The sequence below is a fragment of the Tupaia chinensis genome, unplaced genomic scaffold, assembly GCF_000334495.1.
Source record: "Tupaia chinensis unplaced genomic scaffold, TupChi_1.0 Scaffold000012_1, whole genome shotgun sequence".
Classification (NCBI taxonomy): Eukaryota; Metazoa; Chordata; class Mammalia; order Scandentia; family Tupaiidae; genus Tupaia; species Tupaia belangeri.
Genome location: NW_006159442.1, coordinates 3,201,592 through 3,212,823, shown reverse-complemented (window position 1 = coordinate 3,212,823; position 11,232 = coordinate 3,201,592). Strand labels below are relative to the sequence as shown.

Sequence of the window (11,232 nt, the reverse complement as noted above, 5' to 3'; positions counted from 1 at the left end):
TATTGGTCTTTATCCCAGACCTCCTGGGTAGGTAGTTTGTAAACCAGAGCCATTTGTTGCCCGCATTTACATATCAGCTGGAGTATTTGCATATCAGCTGGAGCATTTGCATATCAGCTTGGAGCATTTGCATATCAGCTTGGAACAGAGATTCTCAGTGGGATCTGGGTACCCACCAAGAATCCCTGATGACCTTTCAGGGGATCCACTGGTCAGAAATATTTTTATATTAAAACGAATCCGTTCATTTCACAATAAAACTGAGACAGGTGCTTTTCTCCCTCCCAGCCCTTCCTGAGTATACCCTGCAGTTTTCCAGAAGCTGTAGGACATAGGATGTGGCAGCCGACTGAAAGCAGAACATGTGAGATCAGACGTGTCTTCTGTTCTGCCAGCCATCAAAGAGATTTGCCAAACCGTCACCTGAGGACAATCTTCTCGCCAATATGTTTCATTTTGGAAATGTAAGTGTTTTTCATAAAAACATAGCGTGTTATGTACACATTGTTATATTTAAATGAATCAATACATATTTTTTAAGTTTTTTTAGTTTTAACTTCCCCACAGCCAATATCAATAGATATATCCCATGTAATAAGCAAGTGCTCTTGGGGTTCTAGGTCATTTGAAGGTGTAAAGGGATCCTGAAATCAAACAATTTGAGATCACTAATGCAGAGAAGCCACAGGTCTGCCAAGTTGCAGCTAAAGCTCAGTTGGACACGTGCCTTCGGCCCAAAATTAATATGAAAAGAACATCATTGCATTGCCAGTCCATCACCTACTATAGGGTAGAGGGAGGCAAGCTAGGTTCAACACTGCTCGCCAGGACTAGATTCTTAGGATGAATTTACATTTCTGAGTCTAGGGGGGGAAATGAGGTTCTTTACGTATTGCATGTGTGCTGAGCCTAGAGGCTGAGCCCCAGGTGAACAAGAGCTACCGGGGCTGCTGAGCAAGCTCGTTTCCCCTGTGTGGCTGCAGAACTCTATGGCTGAGGACTAATGTAGCTGTGCTCACAGCAGGTGTGAGTTAGGCATGGGGACTGGCGTGGAACATCCCTCTCAGCTTCTAACTATGACTTCTGACCGTGACCTAGGTGCTGGCAGACAGGTACACATGTGGGACTGACAGGTGGAAATGAGAGACAGAAAACCTCTGCTGTTTCTGTAGTTTCTGCTGGAAAACACCTTGAGTCTGTCTGGCTTTTCTGTGGCCACTTTCTGGTCATAGCTGTGCTGACTGTGGTAGATTCCTGATTATCTAGGCTTCCAAACCACAGCAGCAGGCAGCAGGAGCACATTCCTGGTCTTAGCAGCTGCAACACCGACTTCTCAAATCTACAGCTTCCCTCTTGGTCGCAGTACAGTCAGCAGCTCCCCATGGTGCTGAAGTGCGACTCTGAGGACAGTCCCCGAAAGTCCTGGCAGAAGGCTCTCCATCTGATGGGGGCTGCCGTTTGGCCTCTGTGACTCAGTAGATCCAATGGGAGTCCAATATCTGTCTGGCTGCTCAAGGTGCTCGATGGTAACTATGACAAGCTCTAAAAAGTCCCCGGGCTATGGATCAAAGCCAGCTCTGCTTCGGCCATTGGAAATGGCTCTTAACTTGTATTGGGTCCTGGTCAAGACAGAATATCTGATCATGGGCACTAATTGCCATGTGACCTAAGTGGTCTCTAATGAACTGTTATCTAATCCAGTGAGCTGTAAGGTTGGACGCATCCAGAGGTCGTCCACAATCAAACATGGAACATTTGAGTGGGTCCCGAAGGTACCATTGGATCACTGGGACAGATGCCATACAATCCCAGCACATCACCTCCTGCTACATTGGCCATTCGCCATGACCACTGACATGACCTATTTCCTACTTGGGGTGGTGTGTGGAGATGATGCACCGATTTTAGAATGTAGAAGAATCAAGGGAGGCATCCGTCAATCAATACTCTACTCCAGAATTGCTGTTTCCATACATTTGTTTTCTCTTTATCATTAAGCAGATGTCAAACATGCACAGAAATAAAGAAACTTGTGTAATGGGGTCCCATGTACCCTTCACCCAGCTTCAAATATTAACCAGGTGATCAATCTTATTGGTAATCACCTCTCAGTTATGCTGAGGCAACTAACAGATTTTACATCATTCAATCCATAAATATTTCAGTATTCACCTAAAAGATAAAGGCTCTTAATTAATGTGTATATAACATATATATTTTATACACACACACACACACTATATACATAAAACATATATAAGTCTCGAGCAGAAGGTGTAATGGTTATGTCACTCGACTCCCATATAGTTGACCTCGGTTAGAGTCCTGGACCTGGCGGCTTAAAATTCACTTTGGTTGTGTGTGCATGCATGCCCAAAATCCCAAAAGGAGAATGAAAAAGGGATTGCAGCATGGCCATCTCCCCTGGGGAGGTGATTTCTTGCTTTCTGTCTCTCTGCCTCTCTGTTTCTCCAGCAAGTGCATGCACCCTATAGCAAAAACTCTCTAAAAAAAATTATATATATATACATATATATATATATATGTATATATATATAATGTATATACAAACACACAATTCCATTATCATCTACAAAGCTTAGTGATGCCTAAATATCATCCAATACCTAATCAGTTTTCAAATTCCAATTGTCTTGTAAATGTTCTGTGCTTTTTTTACAGTTTGTTTCAGGATCCCAATGAGCTCCACACATTCTATACATTTTAAACTTCCAGAAAACCGTGGATTGAAATTGAACCCACAATGAAATTGAAATTTTCCAAACCTTCCTTACATTTTACAAAATTGCAATTATAATTCAAGGGAAGTATTTTTACCCAGCTTTCCAAGGCTGTTCTAGTCACTGGAAACTACTTCCACGGGCCCCATGTTTCTCGCCTCATACTGGAAGCATCTGGCAATCTGGCTGCAGAACAATGAGCAGGTGAGTCATTCTCCACCGGAGTCCCTCCTACATTGTAGTGTTACCCCGTAATGTCCCTTGTCCTCAGCAGCTGCTTGGAGACCTTAGACGGTTCAATTCCCTGAGTAGCCACCAGGGGGCTCCCAAAGGGCTCCCAAAGAACTTGAACTTTGGCAAAGCCAACTCCGTGGTTTGCTGCAGAGACTGAACAGGCAGGCGCCTCCCTCACTCAGGCCAGATTCTGCCAGCAGAAGAGACAAGACCTCAAGGACATGAACCTCAGTCCCCATGGCTGGCTGGAAAAGGAGAGATGAGCTGTCAATTGCCTTCTCAGAGAGTTTGAGATTTTCAGCCCAACCCAGCCCCGAGGTGTTCCTTTCGTAGTCTGTGGACAGCAAAGAGCGTACACAGATGGGATGCATTCATGCTAATAAGCACCTGTAGTGCCTTGCATGTTGATAAATACTTCAATATTACGCCATACTGTCACAATGCTAAGTACAGGCAGTTTATACGAACTTACACACTTGGGAAAGAACGCCAGCCAGAGAACCCGGGTGCCCAGATTCTCCATTTGGCCTCACAAGTGTCTCCATCTCTAGGCCTCAAGGGTATAACAGAGGGAGACAGCTGTGCTACTACAACTATTTTTTCATACTGAACACAGAACTCGTATATGCCAAATCCTCACAAAACACCTCAGGAAACTGAGGGGGTTGAGGTAGGTCTCTCCCTTCTCTACTGGGGACTGTATTGGTCTTAAAGGTCGGCTGTAACAAACAGCACAAACTGGATGACTTAAAGCAGCCGTAAAGCGGAGTGCTTGAACGCAGCCGTAAACGCATTGTCTCGTAGTTCTGGAGGCTAGAAGTCTTAGGTGGAGGTGTCGGGGGGCCCAGCTCTCTGATGGCTCTAAGGGCGACCCCACCTTGCCCCTCGCAGTCCCCATGTTCACCAGCGTCCCTTGACGTTTCTTGGCTCATGGATGACCATCATCTTCCCATACGTGTCCATCATCCCTGTGTGCATGTCCGTTTCTGTCCAAATTTCTCCTTTTTATCAGGACATCAGCTTGTTAAATTAGGATCTGCCAGCCTAGCAGACTCATTTTAACTTAATTGCCACGGTAAAGACTCCATCTCCAAATACAGTCACGTTCTGAGGGGCTGGAGGTTGGGACTTCAGTGTACCTTTTGGGAGGGAACATGATTCAACCCAGAACAGGAATCATGTTGTAGAAATGACCATGTCCAGACAGACCACGGACTGTGCATGCTAATGGGTTGGCCACCCTGGGTTTCCAGGATAGAGTCAAGTCTACCAAGGGGCCGTAATAACACAATTACACTGTGGAGAACTGCGTGCCATGATTTTACTAGGAAAGCAAGATTACAACCCAAGTGAGCATCACCAAATTGCATGAAATTCCTATAGTTAAAAAGTAAACCGAGGCACAGTGAAACTTTGAAGCGTTTATTTAAATGCACAACAATTCATGAATCGGGCAGCTCTAAGTCAGAAGTGGTTCCAGAGCTCCACTGAGGAAGCACAAAGGGAGTCTTCCACGGAATGAACACAGAAGCAAAGCAAGGAGAACACTGGGTTGGTTCCAGTTTCACGGTGGCGTTACTTGATCTATCCCTTTGGGAAGTCCCCAGTTACACAATTATGAGTTTGTTATCCGCATCCGATTGGCTGAGCAGAAGTTCTATTTTGCTTTAATGCAGGTGTGAGCATTCACACACCAACAGCCCCATTAAATTTTAATTATGTTTGCAAACCAAGCAAGGTTAAGGCCACTTCTGAGGCTCACCTGGCTTTGTCTGCTTGGGGATTCTTCAGGCCAGATTTCCATTTCGATTTACTTTTCTCCTACGATCATTGACACAGACAGTAAAATACAAACCCAGATCTAAAAAATCTGATTTTTTTTTTCCCTAAAGGGTATAACAGAGGGAGACAGCTGTGCTACTACAACTATTTTTTCATACTGAACACAGAACTCGTATATGCCAAACCCTCACAAAACACCTCAGGAAGGCAAGCATTGACTACGAGAGCGAGAGCGAGGCTGCACCGGACCCCGCTCGTCACCACCAGCAGAGGGGCACCCACTTACTCAGATTTCAACCCGGAAGTTCTGGCCCTGCAGGCATCAGTTCTAGAGGCACTGCTTCAGTTCCAGACACGGCTTCTCGATGAACAGCGTGAGGGCCAGCCCAGCGACGAAAGTCAGCAGGCAGTGTCCGGAGAAAAGATAGAACTGGAAAGAAAGAGGGCACGTGGGCACAGCTGTGTTCTATGATCCTGACGGTGTTCAGATGTTTTCGTTTTTGTTTCTTTATGTCAGAAGGCGTGTGAGAATTGGTGGTGCTAGCAGAGAGAGAGAGATAGGGAGACGGAGAACAGAACCTCGCAGTGGGACATGGTCCCCTGGCAACCCCTCTCCTCCACTTCTCCAACCTGCCGGGATGTGGGGTGCACACACATATGCACCCAGTGTGTTTTTCGAGCTTGCAGGGCCAGGATTAAAACCACAGGTGGCCACGTGTAGTCTGGCCTCCTTACCTGTGGCCAGGGGCCAGCCCTGTGTTCAGATCTTAAAGTGAATCATCCCGAACATATGGAATAGCTCTGTAGGCCACAAAACCTTTAATTTTTTTTATTGAGCTTTATTTACTTTAATTTGACTAGAAAGGGAAAAAGTGAGAGAGAGAGTGAGAATAAGAGAGGGAACGTGAGAAAGCAAGCCGCCAGGTCCGGGACTCAAACTGCAGTCAGCCATGTGGGAGCCCAGCGCCCTTAACCAGCTGCCAGCCCCCAGCCAAAATATCGTAAACATAAAAATGAAATGAAGGGGTGAGCAGGTGGTATGATGGTTAAGGCACTGGACTTCCACATGGCTGACCACGGTTCAAGTCCCAGACCTGGCGACTTCAAAATCACACTGCACTCGTGTGTATGTGTGCCCAAAATCCTGGGAGAAAAATGGATTGTGGTGTGGTTACCCCCCCGAACCCAGGAGTGAGTTCTCACTTTCCCTCTCACTGTCTCCCTCTCTCTTCGGTGAACGCACATGCCCTATGGCAAAAACCTTAAAATAAGATCAAATGAAATAAAATGAATAAAGCAAAGATATTATTCCTTGCTGAAGACCTTCCTCTTCGTCTCTCAAATGAAACAGAGAACAAGAAGCCTCTTTAAGACAGAGATTTTAAAATCAGGCTTTGCCAAGACGAGCAGGCGGCCTCGTTGCTCGAGAAGAGAACAAGTGGAGCTACCGTCATGGCAGTCAGAGCCGTTCCGACTCACCATGTTGGTGTCCGTGTAGTGGACGAGTGTGTCCTGGAGGCCGTTGTAGAGGATGACCACCACGGGATGCACCAGGTAGCACGCGTAACTGATGCCAGCCAGGAAGCGCCAGACGTCCCAGGAGAGCACGCGGTTCACCAGACCTGGAGGAAAAGGCGCCAGTTCTCCAGCCGCAAGCCCCGCTCGGGGCCAGTGAGGACGCTGTCCTCGAGGCTCCCTCTGGGTTCTGAGCCTCGTCTCAGGAGGGAGACCTAAGAAGGTCTTTCTGTAGTGTAGTTTTTAAGAAAATGCACTCCTTAACCTTCACGCCACCTGCTGACGCAGAAAATGCACTCCTCAGGGCTAGCAGGTGGTGTGGAGGCTAAGGCTGCTGGGTCCCACGTAGCTGACTGCATGGTTCGAGTCCTGTGCATGGCAGCTTGAAAATCACAGTGGGCACGTGTGTCCATGTGCCCAAAGTCCTGAGAGGAGAAGGGCAGAGAAGGGATTGCAGCATGTTTGTTTTAAGCCAGAAAAAAGAAAGGATGAAAAAGAAAGAGAAAGGGAAAGAAATGAATGAAATAAGCAAGCTTCTGTTTCTCCTTCATACACAACTTGTTTAAAGTTCTCCTGCCCCTTTGTAATATATTTTTTTTGGGGGGAGGTGTCTATCACTGGATCCTCAGCACCTAGAAGGGTGCCTGACAGGGAACAAACATTCAGTAAGTATTTTACATAATTAAGCGAATAAACAGAGAAGGACTCACAGACAAAAGATCCACTTGCCAAAGAAGGTGAATCAAAATTTCATTGTGGAATGAAACAAAACAGTTGCAGGAAAAAAAGAAGTGAGCAAAAAGCTATTCTCATACAGACAGGCCAAACACAAAGGAACATGTCGGCAAGCAGACAATGCCGTATTCCCATTGTGAGCTGTGGTCAACTCCAGAAAACTCTTCATCACGTTAAATTAGTGCTGTCGGCTCAGGTTCTGTTCATCCTAAAATTCCATGGTTACTTCATAAATTTGGTTTTATAACTGTATGTGCCATACACATAAAAATTTGTATCTAGGTTTATGTTTGTCCAGGTTCATATGAAATTAGAATACACCAACACTAAAGATCCAAAATGATTCTTGCTCCTTTAGAAGGGATCCCAACGTTTTTGAGAATGACCACTATGGGTGACAAGGTGCCACTGGAGCTTTTTTTTTTTTGAGAGAGAGACTTTTGTTATAGGGTGCACGTGCTCACTGGATAGACACAGATAGAGAAAGTGAGAAATCACCCGAAGGGGGAATGGCCATGCCGCAATCCCTTCTCCTCCATTCTCCTCTTGGGATTTTGGGCATGCACATACATGCACCTGGTGTGAGTTTCAAGCCACCAAGTCTGGGACTTGAACTGTGATCAACCATGTGGGAGTCTGGTGCCTTAACCACTATGCCACCTGGCCCCCCACTACTGGAGCATTTTAACCAAAGGAGTAACCATCAGAAAACGACTCTGATAACTCAACAAGAGACGATTTTGAATATAACGAGCCAGCATAGTCTACATTTGTACCTTCCAAACTTGATTGAAACAGTCATTTGAGCCATCAAGATCCTTTCTAGTCTTGAAAGCCTCTGTTAAAAATTTCATCAAGGGTTTGGGACCAGCAGATGGAATAATGGTTATATCACTGGACTTTCACGTAGTCGACCACGATTTGAGTCCTGGACCTGGTGGCTGAAAACTCACACTGGGTCTGTGTGCATGTATACCCAAAATCCTGAGAAAGAATGGAGGAGAAGGGGTGGAAGTGTGGCCATCCCCCCGGGGGTTGATATCTCACTTTTTGTGCGTGTGTGTGTGTGTGTGTGTGTGTGTGTCTCCAGGAAGAAAACATGCTCTATAGCAAAAAAAAAATCTCTCTTAAAAATTTTTTTCTGGGGGACCAGTAGGTGGCATGGTGGTTAAGGCACTGGACACTCCTACATGGTCGACCATGTTTCGAGTCCTGGACCTGGTGGCTTGCTTTCTTGCTTTCCCTGTCTTTGTCTGTGTCTCTCTTTGGTCAACTTAAAATAAATGAATGAATAAATAAAATATAATTTTTTTTCTTCAAAGGACCAGGAAATGGCATAATAGTTACATCACTGGACTTCCACGTAGTCAACCGTGGTTCAAGTCCCAGACCTGGTGGCTTAAAACACACCAGGCATGTGTGTGTTTGCGCACTCAAAATCCCAAGAGGAGAATGGAGAGGAAGGGATTGCAGTGTGCCCATCCCTCTGATGTGGTTATTTCTCGCTTTCTGTCTCTCTGTCTCTCTGGGAAGTGCATGCACCCTAGAGCAAAAATCTCTTTTAAAAAAATCTTCAAGAACATATAGTTTCCTAAAATGCAAAGTCTCACCTTCATTCCCCTAATCTGTCTTGATGTCTTCTGGATGGTGCTGGAGATACGAATCTAGAGCAGCAGTTGCAACTATGACTGTGGATTGGCTGATAAACAAAAGGACTTGTTCATCACCCAATAAAGAGATCTCACCTACTCAGACTAGTGACAGAGAGAATAAACTAGTTTACTGTAATGATTACACTGGGAATTCATTTGTCTAACTTACCCCGTCATCGCTCTCTGGTCATTTATGCTCATGGTTATTTTTCATGACAGCAGGATTTCCCACACAGGCAGGAATACCACAGCGTTTGCCATCACAGGGTACATTGCCTGTTCTAGGACTGGGGCTGTAGTTGTTTGAGGTTCTGCCCAAAGCTCAGAGACACTGTCTCAGGGTGGGGAGGGAGATTGGGCTGGCAGTCATGTGATCCAAACACCTTCCCATAAAAGCAATACATCAGTCAGAGATCATACAGCCTGTTTCCTCTTTATCATCATTCTTCCATAAAAAGGAAAGATTTTAGAATTAAAATAGTAAAAAAGAAATCCCTCATCCTATATTAAAATACTCACAAATTAAACTGCAATTTTAAAATAGTTTTAAGATTTTATTTAATATTTTAATTTGCTGTAGGGCATGTGCACTCACCAGAGAGACAGAGAGAGAGAGTGAGAAGGCAAGCTGCCCAGTTGAGGACTTGAACCATAGCTAGCCATGTGGGAGTCCAGTGCTGTAAGCACGACACCACCTGCTGGCCCCCAAGAGCAATTTTAATCAACGTCTGAGAGGGGTACGAATGCATAAAAGTGAAGAGCATCGGCACAAACTCTGCACTAGGTCCTGGGTCATACTTTTAGCTCAACCACATATCGGCTGTGTGCCTTCCCCATGTCATCTCATTCCAGGCATAGGTGTCCTCACTGAGAAACAGCCTGGGATGGTCAGACCTCACAGGGGTGTGGTCAGTGTTACTTGGGATCCTGTGGGTGATGTTTTCCACAGGGCATGGTATAGAGCATGCACTCAGAAAGCAGGGGCTGTTAGGATCCCTGAGTTATTTTTCTCTGCAAGCCATGATTTCTAGCCATCTCCGCTGAGGCTCACTGCTCTCAGTCCATGAGCTAACTCATCCCGATCATTTCCCTCGAGCGAAGGTTGTCATGCTCCTGGCTCAGCCTCGGGCCAGACCTGTTCTGGATGGCTCCTGCCAGCCTTTGTCCTGTCACTTGTCAGCACCCCAAATTCTCCAAGCCCTCAGTGTCCACTTCGAGCCACAGAGAGGAGAAAGGGAGGAAAACCTCAGGGGACTTGAATGCTCGTTTCTATCTGGAGAAGATTCTCTTCTTTCCATCGAGGTTCTCTATCTACTTGGCCTCCTGCATGTTGAAAGCCAGCAGAAACACAGTGTCCCCAGATAGCAAAGCAGACCTTGGTGACCATTTGGTCTAATACTTTCCTCGGGTGAAGGAACTAAGGCCCAAGGTGGGTTGACCAGAAGTCTTATCCCTGCCCTGGCCTATTTTCGCTTGTTGCGTTATTCTCCTGGGTTCTCCTTCAGTGTCTAGACTGGCATCGCTGGAGCAACAGTCACCTTTTCTCACAACATCTGCGTTTATACCTAAACCAGTTTAAAAGTCTACACCAGAATATGTGGGGTGTTTTTGAATAAGTATCTCTCCTTTGTCACCAGCAAATAGAAGCCCTGTGAACGTGCTTTGTTGAATGTGACACTTTTAAGGGGACAGTGTGCATACACCACAGAGCAAGCCCTGCTACATCATACCATACCTCCATAGCCCTCCTGACAGGCAAGAAGGACCCAGCCCACGGCCGCCGCCCACAGGGTCCGGTGGAGGGCCTGGTAGACAGCAGCAGCCACTGAGGAGGTAGCAGAGGTGTCATCGACCATGTATGCCAGAGCCACCACTGCAAACAAGGCTGACAGGGAACAAGTCCACCCCAACAGAGCCTGCACCTGCCGGGAAAGGAGAGGCAGGTCATGGCCAGCTTCAGCCATTGGATGTGACCTCCTTTCACACAAACTGACTTCTTTGGTGCCATTGCTGTCACTTCAGGGTTCTATTTCTAAACCGCAATCACCATGCAAATTTGGCTTAAATAGAAGGTGCATATCAGAGGTAGCCAGGGATGAAGAATGGCGGGGGAGAGTGGAGTGTGTGCAGCTAGAGAGGGGCAGCAAGAGGGAGAACTTGGAGTGACAGAGAGCTCTGTCCCTTGACTGTGGTGGTGGTTGTGACACAAATCTACACACCTGACAAAAATCGCTCAGGACCACACACACACACACACGCACACACAAGTGCACATAAAGCTGGGGGAGTTGAGGCCTATGGATTGTGCTGGTGTCAATTTCCCGGTTGTGATAATGCACATAGTTATGTCACATGATGAGGGGGTGGTGGTGAAGGATACAGAGGACTTCTCTGTTCGATTTTTGCAATTTTCTGCATATCTATAACCATTTAGAAATGAAAGTTAGAAGAAACTAAGTAAAGTAATGCTCTAACCTCCTCCTAATCTCACATTCTGTCCCCGAAACAAATAAGGCTCCTGGATTGGTTGTGCCCCCCCCCCCAAATGTGAGAGCCCATGGCACACAGATACG

The 11,232-nt window shown here is 46.2% G+C and overlaps 1 protein-coding gene across 1 annotated transcript in view; it reads right to left on the bottom strand.

The window, feature by feature from the left end:
- Positions 1-4,418: 4,418 nt before the first annotated feature.
- LOC102501293 (O-acyltransferase like protein) overlaps positions 4,419-11,232 on the bottom strand; it is a 54,439-nt gene continuing 47,625 nt past the window's right edge. Inside the window, exons 12-14 of the mRNA XM_027769324.1 lie at positions 10,395-10,581; positions 6,237-6,379; positions 4,419-5,187 (exon numbers count right to left, since the gene is read on the bottom strand). Of these exons, the coding sequence (XP_027625125.1) occupies positions 5,086-5,187; positions 6,237-6,379; positions 10,395-10,581 (432 nt within the window). The 3' untranslated portion in view covers positions 4,419-5,085. The remainder of the gene's footprint in view (positions 5,188-6,236; positions 6,380-10,394; positions 10,582-11,232) is intronic.